Source organism: Caretta caretta, chromosome 10 (genome assembly GCF_965140235.1).
Source record: "Caretta caretta isolate rCarCar2 chromosome 10, rCarCar1.hap1, whole genome shotgun sequence".
Classification (NCBI taxonomy): domain Eukaryota; kingdom Metazoa; phylum Chordata; order Testudines; family Cheloniidae; genus Caretta; species Caretta caretta.
Window position 1 is genome coordinate 30,286,645 of NC_134215.1, and position 20,750 is coordinate 30,307,394.

At 42.4% G+C, this 20,750-nt stretch overlaps 1 protein-coding gene and 2 long non-coding RNA genes across 8 annotated transcripts in view; 1 reads left to right on the forward strand and 2 right to left on the reverse strand.

Moving 5' to 3' along the window:
• Nucleotides 1-19,309, forward strand: LOC142073339 (uncharacterized). The gene is made up of 2 exons (XR_012670162.1): nucleotides 1-360; nucleotides 17,025-19,309. It is a non-coding gene; the product is annotated as an uncharacterized LOC142073339 (long non-coding RNA).
• The window catches only part of LOC125643839 (syntaxin-binding protein 4), a 122,631-nt gene that overhangs the window by 80,170 nt on the left and 21,711 nt on the right, over nucleotides 1-20,750 (reverse strand). For 3 of the 6 annotated variants that reach the window (XR_007358843.2, XM_075132804.1, XM_048867040.2), the window contains exon 2: nucleotides 1,793-1,866. Coding sequence is in view for 5 of the 6 variants with exons in the window: in XM_075132804.1 (XP_074988905.1) it covers nucleotides 1,793-1,866 (74 nt within the window). In the remaining variant the exon portion in view is untranslated. Of the gene's footprint in view, nucleotides 1-1,792; nucleotides 1,867-12,564; nucleotides 12,808-12,916; nucleotides 12,996-20,750 lie in introns of those variants that run through there. The other 3 variants (XM_075132801.1, XM_075132802.1, XM_075132803.1) reach the window with 3 other exon arrangements.
• The window catches only part of LOC142073340 (uncharacterized), a 25,242-nt gene continuing 21,299 nt past the window's right edge, over nucleotides 16,808-20,750 (reverse strand). Inside the window, exon 2 of the long non-coding RNA XR_012670163.1 lies at nucleotides 16,808-17,471. This is a non-coding gene — a long non-coding RNA (uncharacterized LOC142073340). The remainder of the gene's footprint in view (nucleotides 17,472-20,750) is intronic.

Sequence of the window (20,750 nt, forward strand, 5' to 3'; positions counted from 1 at the left end):
CATGGTGACAGCCCCATTGCCAGACAGGTGTTCAGAGAGAGTGAGGTTTTCAAAAGCGCTCAGTGCTGGCCTCCCTGCTCCCACTGAAGTCAAGACAAGCATCTGTCTGAGCAACGGTTGTGTTTTCAGGACTGCTTTGTGTTTTCATTGGTCTTAAAGGGCTTGCGGGGAAGAAGAGGCTCATTTGCTCCTCACTGCCTCTGTGAAACACAGTCATTCTTAGGAAGGTCTCAAACCCACGTTTTGATTCACCCAATGCCAAATCCTGGCTGTTTTCAGAAAGTGAATATCCAGAGATGTCAAGTCTAGAAGAGACCATTATGACCATCTAATCCAGGGGTTGGCAACCTTTCAGAAGTGGTGAGCCGAGTCTTCATTTATTCACTTTAATTTAACATTTTGTGTGCCAGTAATACATTTTAATGTTTTTTTAAAGGTCTCCCTCTATAAGTCTATATATTATATAACTAAACTATTGTCGTATGAAAAGTAAACAAGTTTTCAAAATGTTTCAGAAGCTTCATTTAAAATTAAATTAAAATGCTGATCTTATGCCACCAGCCCTCTCAGCCTGCTGCCAGCCTGAAGTTCTGTTCACCTAGGCCAGCAGCAGGCTGAGCAGGGCCTGCAGCCGGGACCCCGGCTGGCAAAGGGCAGGCAGCCAGAACCCCAGACCGGCAGCAGGCTGAGCGGGGCCGGCAGCTGGGACCCCAGAACAGGAGTGGGCTGAGCGGCTCAGCCCATTGCCACTCAGCCCGCTGCTGGTCTGGGATTCCATCCGCTGGCTCCTGCCAGCCAGGGTCCCAGCTGCCAGCCCCGCTCAGCATGCTGCTGGTCTGGGATCCCGGCTCTGCCCACGTAGAGTGGATATCTACCTTCTCCCTGGTTCTAGCCCATTCTCTTCCTCTCTCTCTGCACTGAGCTGAGGGTGGGAGTGCACTGAGCACAGGGCTGGGGGTGAAGGAGCAGGCTGGGGTGGGGTGTAGGGTCTAGCCAGGAGCTAGAATGAGGGAGGGGGCTCAGGGTTGGGGCAGGAGGTTTGGGTGTGGAGTGCTTACCTCGGCAGCTCCCATCTGGAGCGAGAGGTGCAGGTGGGAATGTGTCGGGGATGCAGGACCTCCCGTTTGGTGCTCAGGGTGGGGGAGGGAATGTGGGGGGTGCAAGAGTCAGGGCATGGGATGTGAGGGGGCTGGGTATGTGTGGGGGTGCAGGAGTCAGGGCAGGGGGCTGGGGGCATGTGGGGAGGATGCTGGAGTCAGCTTCAATTTCCCGTCATTGAACATTACAATATAATAAAAATAATACACCTACAAAATTATTTTCTCCCAGAGATCTCAGCATATTTTACAACAGTGGAGAAATATGTATGTCCCAATTATACAAGTGGAGAAACTGAGGCTCAGAGAGACAAGGACTGACATTTAACAAATATTAGTTTGGGTGCCCCAATCAAGGTGTCTCCAGCTGGCCACTCAAAAATGGAGGTACACAAAACAATCACTGGACATTCTGGAAAATCTGGGCCTCAGTGATTTGTCCAAGGTGACCTGGGAAGGTTGTGGCAGAACTGGGAATAGAATCCAGGTCTCATCACCCACTCTTGTGTATTAACCAGAAGACCAGCACTTTCTTAAGGGTATAGCTCCCTTACATACTCCAGAAGCTATTTAAAAGAAGACACAGCCTTGTACCTGCATGAGGAGGTTGCCACTCAAGATGTTGGAAGCTCAATTTGATGGTGCATTTTCTCCAATACCCCAGGGTGATACTTGCACATCAACTAAGTACTCACCCAGCCCATTTGCACAGTCATAGAAATCAATGCAGTGCACTGTTCGATCCATTCCATATGGTCCCATGAGTGTCCTGGAAAAGAGACCAGATACAGTTTGAAGAGGCGAAAATAGTGACTCTCACACACACACAGAAACCCCCACCCCACCCAGACAATCTCTGCCCATAAAACCATACCAAAAAAACCCACCGTTTCAAAAGACACAAACTGGTGCATGCTGGTAGAGGGCAAAAATAAAACCTCGCAAAGTTACACAGACATAAGCAAATGTATACATACCCAGACATGGATGGAAAAGACAGACACATACATACACACAAAATATATGTGTTTGTGTTCTCAATAAGACCAGCATCCATGTGGAACACCACCACTCTGGCTCATGGATTTATTCCAGATATACATTGGTACACAAATTAGATCTGAATTTGGACCAATAGTCCAACAAGTCTACTGTCAAAAACAGTTTAAACCAACTCATTCTGTAATGAAGGAATTTGGTGAGAGGCGGAGGAGATTTCAGCTCCAAGGTTTTAAAGCACACACCTGATTAACACAGAGGAGCACTGACCAAATTGGAGCTGACTGGAGGACAACTCCATTTTGTGGCCACTTTCAATGTTTTTGTTCAAATGCTTTTGCATCACGTCACACTCTATAGTGAGGTGGGTAGGGCCCTGGCTTGAGAGATCCAAACTCAGCTTCCTGCTCTAGAGCAAGACTTTCATCCCATAGCACCCCAAATCAGACAGAGTAAGGAATTGAACCTAGTCTCTCACATCCCAGGCCAGTGCCCTACCCACCGAGCTAGAGTGTCTCGTGTGTTTCCCCCCTCCTCCAGTCAAAGTGAGGAAGTTCACTACCTCAGTGTGCAGGAGGTCAGACTAGATGATCATGATGGTCCCTTCTGACCGTAAAGTCTATGAGCCTTTCTCTCACCCCCAAACCTTCCCAAACATTATCTATATCTTGACTTTAATAAGGCTTTTGATAGTGTCTCGCATGTCCTTCTTGTAAACAAACTAGGGAAGTATAACCTAGATGGAACTACTATAAGGTAGGTATATAACTGGTTGGAAAATCATTCCCAGAGAGTAGTTATCAGTGGTTCACAGTGTCAAGGTTCCTTCCCCACTCTGAACGCTAGGGGTCCTGCAGGGATCGGTTCTGGGTCTGGTTCTGTTCAATATCTTCATCCACGATTTAGATAATGGCATAGAGAATACACTTATAAAGCTGTGGACAATACCAAGCTGGGAGAGGTTGCAAATGCTTTGGAGGATAGGATTAAAATTCAAAATGATCTGGACAAACTGGAGAAATGGTTTGAAGTAAATAGGATGAAATTCAATAAGGACAAATACAAAGTACTCCACTTAGGAAGGAACAATCAGTTGCACAGATACAAAATGGGAAATGTCTGCCTAGGATGAAGTACTGCAGAAAGGGATCTGGGGGTCATAATGGATCACAAGCTGAATATGAGTCAACAGTGTAATGCTGTTGCAAAAAAAGCAAACATCATTCTGCAATGTATTAGCAGGAGTATTGTAGGCAAGACACGAGAAGTAATTTTTCCACTCTACTCTGCACTGATTAGGCCTCAACTGGAGTACTGTGTCCAGTTCTGGGTGCCACATTTCAGGAAGGATGTGGACAAATTGAAGAAAGTCCAGAGAAGAGCAACAAAAATGATTAAAGGTCTAGAAAAATATGACCTATGAGAGAAGATTGAAAAAATTGGGTTTGTTTAGTCTGGAGAAGAGAAGACTGAGAGGGAACATGATAACAGTTTTAAGTACATAAAAGGTTGTTACAAGGAGGAGGGAGAAAAATTGTTCTTCTTAACCTCTGAGGATAGGACAAGAAGCAATGGGCTTAAATTGCAGCAAAGGCGGTTTAGGTTGGACATTATTAGGAAAAACTTCCTAAATGTCAGAGTGGTTAAGCACTGGAATAAATTGCCTAGAGAGGTTGTGGAATCTCCATCGTTGAGGATTTTTAAGAGCAAGTTGGATAAACACCTGTCAGGGATGGTCTAGATAATACTTAGTCCTGCTTTGAGTGCAAGGGACTAGACTAGATGACCTCTAGAGGTCCCTTCCAGTTCTATGATTCTATGATTTCATGGAAACCAATATCTCTCAGCAAAATGTTTTGGCTCGGATGAAATGGCATGTTTTGCTGACATTTCATTTTAGCGAAAACGTTCCGACCTTTCTAGTCAAAAAACAGATGCTCTAGACCTCCAGAATCTGGGACTCCCACTCTCTGACACCCAAGCAAATACATGAGTCCCAATATTAAGTAAAAACAGAAAACATATTAACAAGGTAACTTCAAAACACTTGGGAAGAATCAAGAGGCTGTGTATGTTCCCTAGTAACTCTGACTTCCTCCCAGGCACATAGGTAGAGATCCAGCCTTTCTGACATTTCAGCACAGATATAAATAAGGTCACATTAACACACTATCATCCAGACCCCTGACATCGACAGTGCTACACCAATATATTGCACTACAAGAGATTAGGATAGACAAATTCCCATCCTGAGGCACCACCTAGCTCAAGTTCCCACCATGAAGGCTTTTGAGAGACATTTGAGGCAGGACAGACTTCAATGGGAACAGAGTTAGGCCAATGCTGAAGACCTTTGAAATTTCTGCCCTTTAATTATTTATTTAAAAATGACTCAAGGCTGCAGAGTGCCTCAGTATTAGACTCAACTTGCCTCAGAAATACAGGTTTTTATTTTATTTGGATCACTAAAGCCCTGTTTAGAATTCAGGTATAGTCCTTTTTCTTCTCCTGGCCCTGAGATACTTTCATGACAGCTGTGTTACATAGGACTTTAACCTAACAAGCCAAAAGTGCCCAAATATTCTAGACAACAACCCAGTACCGAGTCCTCTCTAATTCAGCCTCTTGCCACATACTCTCCTGTTCCCATAGTTCACCTTGGAGGAAAAATGCGTGTTTCGTGATTCAGCATGAGATTTGACATGGGTTGGTCTCAGCAATAACATGGAAGTGGATACAGCAGAGCCTGTTAACCAGATCTAAACCCAACAGGTTATGGGAGGAGTAACCCTTCATTTTTCCAGAAGAGCCTGTAGGGACATCAAGATTTAAATCCTAACTAAGTACCTTCACGCAGCTCGAAACTACCCCTCAGAGACCATAATATCCAAGACTAAGTCTCTGATCAAATTTTACTTTCCAATCAAAAAATCTTCATCCCTCCTACTTCAGTTTCATATTAATCATACTTAATATTTATATAGTATTTTACATATTCGAGGCATTAGATGAACATCTAGGGCCAGTTTCTCAGCTAGTGTAAATCAGAATAGCTCCACTGACTTCAATAGAGCTACACCAATTTACTTTAGCAGACTATGTGGCCCTAATTAAGCATATTGAAGTTACAATGCAGTGTTACTTGGATACATGCCTGAAGAAAACGTGTTATTAACAAACAGGAAACTGAGTTTTAACCCAAACTCAAATGTAATGTCAGGATAGGGGTTTCATAAAACAGGTGACTAGCTGATTACTCCAAAAATGTTTCCTAAATATGATCCCCCCAAACAATGGAATAAATTAACAAAAACCCAAACTCACACAGCATTAACGTTAGCAGGAACAAGTTTTCTGATCATACAAAATGCATCGCAAACGGAGCAGAGAGGGCTGATTTCGGAGCAAATTACCCTGAGCACAAGGCAGTGTCATACTAGGTGTGTAGGACTTCCAAAAAGTCCTCTGTTCTTAATCACTTCCTATGCAATGCTGGGACTTCAGGAATAGGAAGGAAACCTTCCCCATGAGAGCAGGCAGTCAAACAAAAGAGCTCATTATTCAGAACATCATTTCACTGAAGGTTTTTACACTCATTCCAATTTAATAACCCTTAGCCCTTCCACTTATCACCCCATTATACCTTACTCCATCCTGATCACACAGTCACTTGTGCTCCCTCCCCTCGTTTAGCTCGGAGAGAAAGAACCAAAGTCCTGGAAAGGTACCAAGGGCCAGGAGATATTCCAGGATAGGACAAGGCAAGTCTTCCCCCTTATCCTAAGGGAGGCACTTCTGATTTTCTCAGCCTGCATCACTGCCTCAGCCCTTTCTGAAGCAGACACACAATCCCCCCTCCCTCCCTTACTGAATCACTTTTCTGTGGAAACCAAAGGAATTCTCCCTTCCTCTTGCCCAGCTGAGATGAGATTAGACATTAAATATCTGTAGCACAGACAGGAATTTTGTATTTCCCCAAGGAGGCTCTTAAACACCCCAGCCCAACCACGCAATCTCCTTTCCTTCTCCTGACCGGCCACACATTTTTCATCAGTTTCGCTGCTCAGAGATACTACCTGCTAATAATGACGGCACCTCTGTAAAGGACTGAGATCGCTGGCATCTCGCTGGGTTGTGTGATTCCAACCCAGCCCAGCCAGCCTCTAGCCACTCTGCTTTGGCAGGAATCCGATAAAGCAATGGAAAAGGGGGAGAGGTCACATGACCTTCTCTTATGCATGTTAATTCCCACCCAACATTAACACAGATCAACTAAAAACATCTCTAACTTTAGATTAAAGCTTATGCAATCCAAACAAAACCAGCATGGCCTATTGCAAGTGCCTTCCTGAACAAACAACAAAGACATCTATATATACGCACTCAGCCTCTCCCCACCTCCTCCTCAAAGCAGTGCTGCTCATACATAATTAGAGCAGTGGTGTATTTATTTGATGTCTTTTATTGTTTACCTTTTGGAATATCCCCTAAATAACCAACGCATGAACATTGCCCTTCAGCGCTGAAGCCAGGACATGTCGCTAATGTCCCCGAAGGCTTTAAATCTGCAGCAAAGCTTTGAAAGTAATAACATTCTGCACTGTTTACAGTTTTTCCCTCTTTAATATCTTATTTGGGCTGTAGCATTGCCCAGTTAATACCAAGTAAATCAACTTTGGCTGTGCTAATATCTGCTGAGAGTTTACAGGAATAATTTGCCTTTAAATAGTCTCTTTCATCTAAGGCTCTCAAAGCAGTCTGCAAAGTTAGGGCATTATGATCCCCAATTTACAGATGAGGAAACTGAGGCACAAAGGTTATGGTGACTAGCTCAAGGTCATATAATGAGTTAGTAGCAGAGCCTGAAATAGTTGAACTGATGCCAAATCCTTTGTTTTAACCATTAGACCACATTCCTTTCCACTATACCACCCGCAGGATCTGACTTGGCTTGTGTTAAAATCAATGGGAATTTTGCTTTAAACTCAATGGGAAAATGGATCTCGGTGCAGGAATGAATTGCTGCTGGGCAGTGTTTGAAGTGGGTATTAACTCCTAGAGAGACAAATGTGTATTTAAGGGTTCATTTGTCAGGTACCTTCTTTTCCTGGTTCTGGTTCTCCAGAACTTTGCTCTGATAGCCAAGAGCAAATTGGGAATTGTTCAACAAATGATTTATATGTACTCATCTCATCATAAGTATTGCTTGGAGTACATTCTATTCAGCGTTCATTACCTGAGCTGGTGATTCGTCACCCAAAGTCACATGATGCTATTACTTCTCGTTGACAGGATGATTCCTATATCCACAAAGAGGTTTCAAGAGGGCCAGTAAACACTTCTGGTGTGAATACTACCCCGGGTCAAAAAAAAAAAAAAGTAACAAATGTGGATTTTTTCAACAAATTTTACTGCAATTTCAAAAGAAAAAAAAGTTTTTTTTAATGTGATGAATATTTTAAAATTAAAAGCTCCAACCAGCTCTTTAGCTGGTTGAAACCATCCTCCAAAAATGTGAATTTATTCATTAAAATAAATGTATAAAATTTTTTGTCAAAAAGATGAAAATTCAAAATGTTGACTGGCTGTAGTGAATACAGATTTGCTTGAGTGGTTAAAGTGAATCTGGGAGTGAGGGATGGTTATTTGAATAATGTTTCTAGCTATCTAAATGTCCTAGGTATTTACATGGTCCCCATTATTAAAGGATGAGCACTTCCCAATCATCAGTATATTTAGCATCACAACACCTCTGGGAGGTAAGGCCGTGCTATTGTCCCCATTTTATAGATGCGGAACAAACACAGAGAGACTAAGTGATACAGGAGGTTTTGTGGCAGAGCAGAGATTTGAACCCCGATCCCCAAAGTACTGGACAAGCATCCTAACCGCTGGACCTCTGTTTTTCTGCAGTTCTTGTCCAACTCTTCCAAAAATGCTCTCCCCCACCAGACAGCAAAACGCGTGGATAGTGGAGGCTAGTTCAGGCAGGCCTCCTGCAACAACTCATTTGTAAATGGATATTTTAAACAGCCTCAAACCTTTTATGCTCCTATTGGTTATTGTAACAATCATATTCCAAATCCACTAATGCATGAATAATCTTCCAAAACCACAATAATAGAGTATTTCTATCCTGCCTCTAAGACTCATTAAATGACGTGTTTTATACAAGGCCAGGCAACCCTCTGAAACATTGCTAATAAAATGAGTCACAAAATTAACCTTTTGTGGTTCATAGGCCAGACTCTCAGCTGGAATATTTTGGCAAAGTTCTGTTGAAGTCAGTGGGTATGTACTACTTTTGGAGGCAATGGAATTATGCCAACCTGGCCCAGAGTGTTTAGCCCAGGTAAAACCAGACACCATACACACGAAAACAAACAAAAATGTATACACATGCAATTCACTATGGTCTTGATCCTGTAAGAAACTGAGCATTCTAGCCCTGATGCAGCAAAGTACTTAAGCATGTGCTTAACCTAAACATGAGAGTCACGGAAGTCAATGGAACTACCCGCATGTTTAAGGTAAGCATATGTTTAAGTGCTTTACGTGGACCAGGGTCTCAGTGCCAAGCACATCACAGGATCCAGCCCACAGTGATAAGCCTGCCAAAGAGTAACCTGAGCATGGTCCCACCAGCCCTGGAGTTGCTAGCACGGTTGAAGTTCGGGTTGCTAGGGTGACTGAAACTGTCTCAATTTCCATTTCCCAGGAACTTTGTATATCTGTTTTTGTTCTGATTGGAACAAAAACAAATATTTTTCACATTTTCCCCTGAAATATAAATTCCCCAAAATTTCATATAGAAAAAGAAAATTACATTTAGAAAACCAGTGTTTCCAATCAAAAATTGTTGTTTCAAAATTAATTTTATTTTAGGTTTTTTTAAATTATTTTTAAACGTTGTAACATATCAGTAGCAGGGCAAACTATGACATCAAAACCTGTCCAACCATGTCAAAATCTCATGATAAGTCATAGTATGTCCTATAACTGACATCTCACTATAGCAGTCAAAATATTTTTTTATTTTTTATTCTATTTTATTTTTAAAATTAAGGGCAGCTGCTACTTAGTACAGATTGAAACATCCTTATCTTATTGTCTTGTTGAAAATGTCTCCTGATTATACTGTAATGTAACATTTTCAACACAATAAGACAAGCACTCTATGTACCAATTAAAGCAGCAGCAGTTTTCACTAGCCTTGGGATAACCTGGAATCATTTTTGTAGCATACTGAAAATAGCTGCTCCTCTAATTAGTATCTATGACAACATGTCAGGAGTCGTAGCACATAATGTGACATGTGTACTGCTATTAACATGTGGTGAAGTAATGCCAATGAGTCAAAGTGAAACAAAATAAAATAAATTTGAAATGAAATTTGAATTTTTCTTCAAAAAAATCCAAAATTAAAATTTTAGTTTCAATTTTGATCCCCCATGGGAAAGTCTCAAAATCAACACAGTTTCACACACAAAAATGTCCATTTTACAGAAAGGGCATTTTCCAACAGAAAACTGTTTAGTTGGAAATTTTTCTTTGTCTATCTCTAGTACTGATTGAATTCAAAATAGCACTCCCATTTCCAATGGGCTAAAATTCAGAGGGCACATGCCACACAGCAAAATATTCTGATTTGCCTTCTAGAGGCTGAAGGAGTTAATAAAAACAATACAAACTGCAGTCATCTACTGAGTGGACCTGGTGTAGTAATTTATCAGACGGCATTCTGATTCTCCTCCCAGGTAAATGAATTGGATAGAGTTACTCCAGATTTACAACTGTGCAAGCCAGAGAAGAATCAGGCTCCAAATTACATCAAAATAGCTTTCAACAATTTTTTTTTCAAATATTTTGAGGAAGGTATCAAATTCATCAACACTTTATAACCCAAATGTAACATTTTGGAGAGTTACAAAATGGTACTATTGTATTTATTCAGGTCTAAGGCCCTGCTCTTAGCTAGCATTTCTGTTGAAGAAGGGGACTTAAATACTTAAATGCTTTCCAGAATCAGGCCCTAAAAGAATGACTGAAAATAAATACAGTTAAAGCAGAATTTCTGTTCTATCATTTGCATGGTTAACATGCCTTAGCACTGCAGAGAAGGAATGCTTTCAGCTTCCATTGAAACCCATACACAGCATGGTATTTGGGTTGGAGGCGGGAGAGATTCTAAGAGCAGGTTGGACAAACACCTGTCAGAGATGGTCTAGATAATACTTAGCCCTGCCATGAGTGCACGGGACTAGACTAGATGACCTCTTGAGGTCCCTTCCAGGCCTATGATTTTATGAGATGTGGTTGAGGTTTTTTGTTTTGTTCTTTTAAAGAGATGGATCCAAACCCCAAAATTCCTACCTAGCTTGATTGAGGTACCAAAAGTCCAGGGGCCTTTGAAACCAAATTTTTCTCTCACCGAATTGTTTGGGGGAAGTGGGGGGCATCTCAGCATGCCAGTTCCAGATCTGGTTGTCTTAAAATACTTCCACTGTTCATTTACTGTAACACCATGAGAGCGGATCTCCTAATATTTCATCCCCAGTAGAGCTGCCAGAAGCAGTGAAAAAGAAATCCAAATCCTAACACAAAAAAACTTGGTTAAAAAAAAATGAAAGTCAAAGTCACTAAGTAATGATAATGTTATCACACCACTTCCAGCCCCTCCTCCCGAAAACATTTAAAAGACCAATGAAATGAGAAGTAAAGGACATCCTTAACCGGCTTAACATACAAGCAAAATATTCGCATCTAAAGAAAGGCCTATTTCATCACACACCATCAACCTGAAATCTAACCTAGGGATTTTTTTTTTCAATTATTTTTCTATTAGTCTTTTTATCCTTATTTCAGTTTCTAGTTTTTTTAAAAGGTAGATACTGTTAAACATGCCCCATGATCCGGTGAGCAAGCTAGGAGTCAGTACTCCAGGGTTCTAGTCTCAGTTGTGAACTGACTCAGCATGTGAGACTAAAGGGAGAATGATCACGCTTACCCACATTTGTAAAGTGCTTTGAGATCAATTGGTGAAAAGCCCTATGAGTGGTAAGCGTTATCGATGACAGAAAATATATGTAGTCATTGACGGTAATATTTATTGGTAAAGTAATTGCTGTTCCTTGAGAATAACATGTGTATAGTTTAAAATAGGGAAAAGTGTAACAATAATTATCATAATTCCTATCTCTTTTCTAGCACTTTTCATCAGTAGATCACAAATGCTTTACAAAGGAAGTCAGTATCATAATCCTCATTTTGCAGTGGGGAAACTGAGGCACAGAGCGGTCACCCAGCAGACCACTGGCAAGAGCTGGAACTAGAACCCAGGTCTCATGAGTTCCTGTCCAGTGCTCTATCCACTAGAAAACACTGCCTCCAGATACCATTAATTCACAAATAATTATGCAAGTGGATTGGTGTTTCAGCTGATTGCTATGTGGCATTGAGGTATACAAATATAATTTGGATGTTTAATACCTTCTTCCCCTCCCCCAAGAAGTTTCAGTTATCAGATAACCAGCTGAAACATCTGACATCACAGTTAATTAAGTTCCTTGTGGTCTGATGAAACATGTGCTTCTTTACACCTGCTAAGAATAACATGGTTTACTGTGTCAGCAGTCATTTCCTTGCTTTTAAGTGCTTGACTTCTGTAAACAACACTATACAGAACCACACTGTCATCACTTTGCAACTGTAACTTTTTCTTTTTGGTAACTAAGGGGGGTTGATTTCTTTTACACACACCTGATTTTTTCTTTGGTGTAGGTAAATGAAGTCAGAATGTTTTTAAAAAGTTAAACAAATAGGATGGATGACTCAAGTTTACTAAATTAAGGCCCTGATTTAGGAAAGGGGTTAGAATGGGGGCAGGTAAGGGGTGGGAAGAGGTGGGGCAGGGGTGGGGCTTCATGGAAGGGGTGGAGTGGGGATGGGGCCAGGGCAGGGGGTGGTTAGTGATGCGGCCCTTGGGCCAATGTACTAGTCCTCATGTGGCCCTTGTGGTCATTTGAGTTTGAGACCCCTGGTCTAGATCCTGGAGTTAATCCTAAGGGAAGAACCTAGAAATGGCAGTACCTTTCTCTAAGGAAAATGCACAGATAGAAGGACTCCCCCATATGCAGTAAGGGGACATCCTGGAAGTCCAATCAGAAAAGAAAGCTCTAGGGTACCCAAAAGCTTACCTTGTGCACAGAAGTTATGGCTTTACCATAACAATCAACAACTCTTTTCATCTTCAGCTCTCCATGGACTTTACAAAGGAGGAAAGTATCATTATCCATGGATTTTAGATGGAGAAACTGAGGCACACAAATGCCCACAGTCACACAGCAGACTAGTAACAGAGCTGGGACTAGACCCCAAGTCCTCTGGTGTCCCAGTCCAATGCCCTAGTCACTGGGGCACACCACTTCTCATAAAAGGGGAGGGTGCCCTGTTAAAATCAGAACCTCACCTGTACGTGCTACTCCCACCTCCTTCATGATAATAAAATAGCCTCTTCCAGGAGCTCGGGAGCCAGGTCAGTGGTCCCTCTTTGGGTGCTTGTACACTGATGGCGTGCAAGAGAACACAAAAAGAACTGAAGAAAGGAGGATACTGCCATGTCTCAAAGGAAGCTTCTGCATGCCCCACAGTCTTGAGGCTGGGGGTGAGTGAGACTCTCTTCTGCACTTCCCTCTTCCTTTCTTCCCTGCTTCTAAGGAGTGAGCAGCAGGAAGAGGAAAAAGGCACATCAAGCGGGGCACTGGCTCAGGGCCCACAGCATGGGGTGGCAAAAAAAGGCTGAATTGCTTGGTTATACTTACCTAGCTTCGGAATGGGTGCATTTGGTCTCCTTGTTCCCTGGCAAGTGACTACATCCTGCTCTCAGTGCTGACTGGTTGCAGGATGTGGGAGCATGTGACAGACTCAGAGGGGAACAGAAAACACTCAAACGCAACAACAAGAACAGGGGCAGAGATGAGCACAAGAAGGGCACAAGGAGAGAGACCTGCCCAAGGAAACGACACAGGATAGGTATGACAGTCAGACCTAGGGAGAAGGGAAGTGATAAAGAGAAGCCAATGCTGGAGAAACCCTGCCAGCAACCAACAGAGGGCTTCAGCCAGTCAGTGGCCTGACATGCCTTGCCCTGAGGTGACTACTTAGTCTGACAGGTTTCAGAGTAACAGCCCTGTTAGTCTGTATTCGCAAAAAGAAAAGGAGTACTTGTGGCACCTTAGAGACTAACCAATTTATTTGAGCATAAGCTTTCGTGAGCTACAGCTCACTTCATCGGATGCATATTGTGGAAAATACAGAAGATGTTTTTATATACACAGACCATGATAAAATGGATGTTTATCACTGCAAAAGGTTTTCTCTCCTCCCACCCCACTCTCCTGAAACCTTTTGCAGTGATAAACACCCATTTTTTCATGGTCTGTGTGTATAAAAACATCTTCTGTATTTTCCACAATATGCATCCGATGAAGTGAGCTGTAGCTCACGAAAGCTTATGCTCAAATAAATTGGTTAGTCTCTAAGGTGCCACAAGTACTCCTTTTCTTTTTACTTAGTCTGAGGTTCAGGCTTGACTGGCCCAACCTCCCACCCAGCAGACAGTTGCTTCAGAGCCAGACATCTTGCTTGCTCACTCATTGCATGACCTCGTAGCCTGGTCTGCTGCACTGTGCAGCCAGTTCACTGGCTGACCTGCCCCCTCCCTCCTCTGATCCTCCAGATCTGTCACTGTGCTCTGTAATATACTTTAACAGCATGTGCCATGGGGCATGTTCTATTAGTATAGCTGGAATAAATAGGCTAAAGGTGTTAATATAAATTTAGATACAGATTAATATTAAACAAGGTTTGGCATATAGAGGTTTTAGATATAGGTTTAATATTATGGCTAATGTCAATAATAAATTACAACAATTTAAATAAAGATAAAGGAAAATTAATTAACGCGTTTGCAATGTAAAGTATAAAATAAGGCTTTGGGGGCAAAAACAATTTGCCCTTTTTTGGAGCTGAAGAGAGTTTTTAAGAAGGAAAAATATTCTTAACTGACCATTTTTAGCTGATATTAAAGATTGGCAATTACTGTCTTTTGGGGGAGGGGAAGAAAAGAAGTTAGTTGAGATGAGCTGATGCCACTATTGTTTAAGTAGGATTTTATTTTAGATGGGGTATGGAATGTAGCTGGAGCTAGAAATATCATCTGGGTCTTTCTTCTTTGGCCCAGTTTGGTTAGGACATTTTTAGGATCAGGATGACGAAGGCCCGGGGTTTTAGCAGACAGTATGGGTGGCAGCCATGAGGGTGAAGCTTGTTTTAATAGTTAAAGACTTAAAAAATAATAATAATAATAATAATGACTTACAAAGAGAAGGGAGGGGGAATACCCCTGCAGCGGGGTGAGCACCCCGCTCCGGAGAGAAAGGGGTTAAAACCAGCTCTGCCCCGAGGAGCCAATCAGGGGAAGGCAGGTAGCAGCCAATCTGGGCTGGTATAAAAAGGGCTATGAGCTAGGTGGCAGGGAATCTCACTCCAGCCTTGGGGTGGGAAGGATCTGGCTGCCTGGGAGCACAGGGTACCTTAAACAGAGCAGGCCTGGGGAAGTGGCAGGGGTAGGCTAAGCTGGGCAGCTCAGGCCTGGCAACCTCCCAGGCTGAGGCCTGACAGGAAGGCGTAAGGAGGTACTGCAGGAAAAGGCAGTAGGTCCAACCCCCTAGCCAATGACAAGTGGCCACTTCAGACTACAGTTTGCCCCTGAGGGCTGGGACTAGTTGAAGACTGGCAGTGGGTCACTGAGGCGAGGTGGGCTCAGGGGAGTGGGGTTCCCTGGGTGAGGGGTAGCACCCCAAGGTAAGGGGCACAGTGGTCTGGGAGGGACGTGGGGCCTATGTGTGGTGGAGATAAAGGGACTGCAGAGGAGTAGGTAACAGAGTGAGGCACCAGCCTATAGAGGGCACTCCAGGGCTGAGAGAGCTAATTCCCAGAACAGCCAGCAGGAGGCGCCATGCTGGTGAGGCAGCGATCTGCTACAAGCCCATCCATTTACTATTTTGCTTACTATTTAGGCTTAGTTTTTGATATACTATTTTGTTTATACTTTATTCTTTGTTTCTTAACATGATTTTAACACATTCCTTGAGTTACATTAGCAAGCCTTTTTGCTTGAGAATGAATTCAGGGGTTTTTTGGTCTCCCTTTTGTATCCTTAACCTTTAACATTTGTCGTTTTGGGTTATTGAGACATTTTATGAAGCTACAATCAGTTTTTATGGTTGCATTTACAATTAAAGAAAATTTATAGGCCAAATTATTACAACATAATTGCTCCCATTAGCCAATTCCACCTAGGATTGGTCATTTTTTCATAAAATTACAGTTACAAAGAAAAAAAAATTAGTCATTTAGAGGAAAGGTAAAAGGTACTTGGTTATATTTTAAGGGTTGTACATATATTTTAAAATTGGGTTTATAAGTTTTACTTGATTAAGTATTAGAAAATTTATAGGTAAGTTTCATTAACATCTAAAAAGTGTAAACTTACATTTCACTATATTTGTAGCTAAAACAAAACTTAAACCTGCTGCTGTTATATGTTTGCAACATGTTTAAGTACAACCTAGATCTTATGTCTTTTGCTGTACACTCAAGATGGGGGTGGGGGAGAAATTTTCCCCTTTTTTGCTGCTTACACAGTTAAAGCTGTACAAGTTACACAAACCATGAAAATTGTATGCACCAAGTAAGCAATCTTAATTTGTTGGAGAAACATTTTAGCCCGGATGGCATTTTTCTTTAAGTGTGGTGCTTTGGTTTTTTTTGTTTTTTTTAAAGAAAGTTCTTTTGGAACTACACTTGTATTTATGAGCCACTTGCAACACGCAAAGGCAGTCAAGATTTGCAGGCATTTTTGGTCTAACAGACCTTGCCCACCAGCTTTACCACCAACATTTGAGAGGACAAATGGCCATCATGGCAACTTAGCCCCTTACAGGAAAGCTAACCTGCCCCGCTAACATTCTGCTGTCTCACAGGCACAAAAACAACAAAACAGGAAAAAAACATTGCAAAAAAATGCAAACAAAAACATTGCGCAACATTTTAAAAACAAAACGATTACAAAATGTTTGGTGTTGCAACAACTCTTCCTTTTGGTGGTTTGAAGTTTAATTTACAGTTAATGCAGCAGCAGCCCTGGTATAAGCTAGCATTTTGTTAACAAGAGAGCCAAGCCAATTTTAAAAGTCTGATTTAGCAACTTAATTTTTACTACTTTTGCTTTTTCTTAAAAATACTTTATCATTTGAAAACATTAAAGTTAGCTTTAAAACAATGGTTAACAAGCAAAAACAATAAAACAGTTTGCTTTGCATGCTTTTTTCAAACAAGCCCAGCCTATTTAAGGGTTTAAAAACAATTTTTTTGGTTTAACACTAACTTTGAAAACAATTGTTTGTTTGCCAAGGTGTTAGCTTCTAAGTATGTATTAACCCTCCAGGCCACCCACTGGGTGTCAGAAATGTTGTATTAATCTAGATGGAATAAATGGACCAAAAGATGTTAACATAACCCAGTCACTGTTTAATGTTAAACCAGGGTTGGCCTACAGAAGCTTTAGTTTGCTTAGTGCCATGGCAAACACTATCAAAAATCCTTTAACCTTTTATTAAAGATAAAGAAAAGGAGAAACAGTTAAAGCATTTGAAATGTAAAGTTTTAATAAGGCTTTCATTTTAACAATGTTCCTTGCTCCCTTTCCCTTGAGCTGGAGAGAATTTTTAAGAAGCGGGGGGGAAGAAATCACTTTGTTTCTCAGTTCCTTAGATGGTGGTAAATGTCTTTTTGGGGAAAAGAGAAGTTAGTTGAGATGAGCTGGAGCTGTTCTTGTCAGTAAAGTCCAATCCCATTTCATCCTAGATGGTGTCGGAGATTCAGCTGGAGCACAGGATCATCTGAGTCCCTCTCTGGTCTGGTCAGGGCATCTCTCAGGATCAGGATGAAAAAGTCGCAGGAGATGGTGGGAGTGACAGCCATGATGGAGAAGCTCCCTCCAGTAGTTATTTTCTCCCCAAAGTGTTTCTTTAAGGACTCAAAGGGAGCAATGGATGGAACAGCCTATTGGAGAGAACAGCCCATTCCCTCATGATTTTGTCCACCAACTAGGCTTAGTTTTTGACACACCTGTTTTGGTTTACTGATTTTTGGTTACACACTGTTCTTGTTCACCGGGCATGATCTTCACACAGTCCTTGAGTTGTATCAGGAGGCCTTCTTGTTTAAACTCATTCAGGTTCGTTTGTTTTTTCTCTCTTTTCTACCTTGTCCCATTAACATTGGTTACACAAGTTTCTTTTAATGCAGGTCCTAAATTTGTTTTGTGATAAAACAGAATTAAATTAGGGCTGAAGCAAAAGTAGTCTGAACAAAGATTATGCAGTCAAGCAAGAAACAAAAAATAACCCATCTGACTCAGGTGATCAGTCAAAGTTTCAGTAACAAATTACACCCACACACACTCTCCACTGGTCAGTGGGTGAAAAGATATTGCAAGCTATCCATCGGCTGAAATATTTTCATAAATATTATTCATTGAACAATTTCAGATAAATTAATAAAAAATGAGCTAAATATATTGATTAAATTGTTCAAAGTGAAACTCACATTTTAATCAGGGTAACAACCTTTGGCTACCCATGATTTCTCTAGTGTCACTGACACAGCAGGGTCATTAGAAACTTCACAGGGATAGCAGAGTTAAAATGCCAAAAGAATAGGTCCCTACAACTTTAGCCAACGGAGAATCTCCAGTAACTGATAGCAGTATAGGGCTTCTGACAGCCAGCTGAGCAATTCCAAGAGACAGAAAGACAAACATCAGCTCATTACAAAGTAACAGAGTCCTTCTTTTAACTTGCAAAGCCACCTGGAAATGTGCTATTAACGAAGAACAGCTGAAGAATTTAGCTGATCAGAATTAAAACAGCAACTTCTCAATAAAGCATCAGCATGTGTGACAGGAGGCTGCAGTGCTAGGAATACTGCAACACAGCAGGCTGGAGAGCAGCAACGTATTCTAATGGAATAAAATAATGACTAATTATTATTGCCAGTTATTAATTTCATGCATCTACAGAACACCTGTTATCCGGAGATCTCAATCCTAAAGCTCCAGCAGGGCTGCTGCCATAAACATGCCTCCCATAAGGGCTGTGGCCTCTCTCCCTGTTGCCATAACTACGGCTATTTGCATCATCCAGCTCGCTAATCACCCAATCTGTTATCAGATTAGGTGGCACAGTCAGCAGTACAGGATGGCATGGTGGGTCAGGGCCCCAGCATTCCCACATTAACCACTGGAAGGAAACTCACACGACCTTTGCAGAGGCAGCATTTTATTCATCTCAGCTATTCTCTGCCGCAGTTTGAATGTTTGCAGCTTTAATCTTCTATTAGGATTGGCTCCTGCCTCCCCCTTCTCACCCAGGAGAGAGGCTGTGGGGCAAATTCTCCTTAGCGGTGTAAATAAGGAGAGACACAACTGAAGTTAGTCCCGGTTACTCTGTTCAAAACCGTGAGACAAAGACCAAGCTTATTTAGTGGGAAGGCTGTGTCTAGCATGGGCCAAATTCCTCTGTGGTGTAAATCCACTGAAGTCAAGGGAGTTACAGCATGGAGGAACTCAGCCTTGCATTCAGATGCTTTCAGAAACATCATTGTCATAAATATAAAGGGAAGGGTAAACCCCTTTGAAATCCCTCCTGGCCAGGGGAAAGCTCCTCTCACCTGTAAAGGGTTAAGAAGCTAAAGGTAACCTCGCTGGCACCTGACCAAAATGACCAATGAGGAGACAAGATACTTTCAAAAGCTGGGAGGAGGGAGAGAAACAAAGGGTCTGTGTGTCTGTCTCTATTCTGTCTTTGCCAGGGATAGACCAGGAATGGAGTCTTAGAACTCTTAGTAAGTAATCTAGCTAGGTACGTGTTAGATTATGATTTCCTTAAATGGCTGAGAAAAGAACTGTGCTGAATAGAATAACTATTTCTGTCTGTGTATCTTTTTTGTAACTTAAGGTTTTGCCTAGAGGGGTTCTCTATGTTTTGAATCTAATTACCCTGTAAGATATCTACCATCCTGATTTTACAGGGGGGATTTCTTTATTTCTATTTACTTCTATTTTTATTAAAAGTCTTCTTGTAAGAAAACTGAATGCTTTTTCATTGTTCTCAGATCCAAGGGTTTGGGTCTGTGGTCACCTATGCAAATTGGTGAGGCTTTTTATCCAACATTTCCCAGGAAAGGGGGGGTGCAAGTGTTGGGAGGATTGTTCATTGTTCTTAAGATCCAAGGGTCTGGGTCTGTAGTCACCTAGGCAAATTGGTGAGGCTTTTTACCAAACCTTGTCCAGGAAGTGGGGTGCAAGGTTTTGGGAAGTATTTTGGGGGGAAAGACGTTTCCAAACAGCTCTTCCCCAGTAACCAGTATTAGTTTGGTGGTGGTAGCGGCCAATCCAAGAACAAAGGGTGGAATATTTTGTACCTTGGGGAAGTTTTGACCTAAGCTGGTAAAGATAAGCTTAGGAGGTTTTTCATGCAGGTCCCCACATCTGTACCCTAGAGTTCAGAGTGGGGGAGGAACCTTGACAATCATGTTTCAATGCAGCAGGACAGTGGGTTGGGGGGCGTGCATATGTGTGTGCTGACCAGCGGTTTACATGTTAACCCTTCCAGTGCGTACTGAGAAGGCAGATACGTCTGAAAAACACCGTGCTGCCCAGCACACCTGTAACCGGCAACATTTGGCTCATTGGTTCATCTCCCAAGGAAACTGCTGCAAGGCACGCGCCATTTCCTGCAGTGGTAGCGAAGGGGTTAATTCGATTACTCATGGCTTAAAACTGCCAGTCATAAGGAAGCGCCCATACGGCTGGAGATCTGACATGGGTTTATACAAATACTTCACAGCAGTGCCCGCTTCCCCTTCCCCCTGTTCCTCGGCTCTCCCCTCCAGCGCTCACCAGGAGTGCTAGAGACAACAGAAATGCCTCAGATCCTCACACCATCTTAACCTTGCTGCTGAAGCTGCTCACAAAGGCGAGGAGGAGTATGTTCCCCAGGGGTTTGATTCTCATTTACCCTAAGGTACATGTAATCTTTAAGGCCCCTTTACACTGCCCAAGTGGTGTAAAAAGGCCTTAGTGTAAATGAGAATCAGGCCTATATACAAAGTGTCAAATTAACTCCAAGGACCAGGTGGCATGTGTATGTATATTAACTCCTCAAAGTTGTTTTGTTATTAGGTTGCTGATCTATTCGAGAACGTACTCGTTTAAAGTCACGCTATGTTCCATTATAAGGTTGTTTGGCTCACCCAGCATTCCAGCTGCGGAGCGGGGTTGGGGCGCAGGGGCTTACCCCACTCCACCCACCCAGCATTCCAGCCGGGGAGCGGGCAAGCCCCAGACCCCGCTTCCCAGCTGAAGTGCTGGGCGGGTGGAATGGGGCAAGCCCTCACACCCCGACCCCACTCCCCCGCTGGAATGCCGGGTGGGTAGAGTGGGGCAAGCCCCTGCACCCCGACCCCGCTACGCCCCTGACTCAACCAAGCTTCACAATCATCATTGGGGAGTACAGTATGAAATTGTTT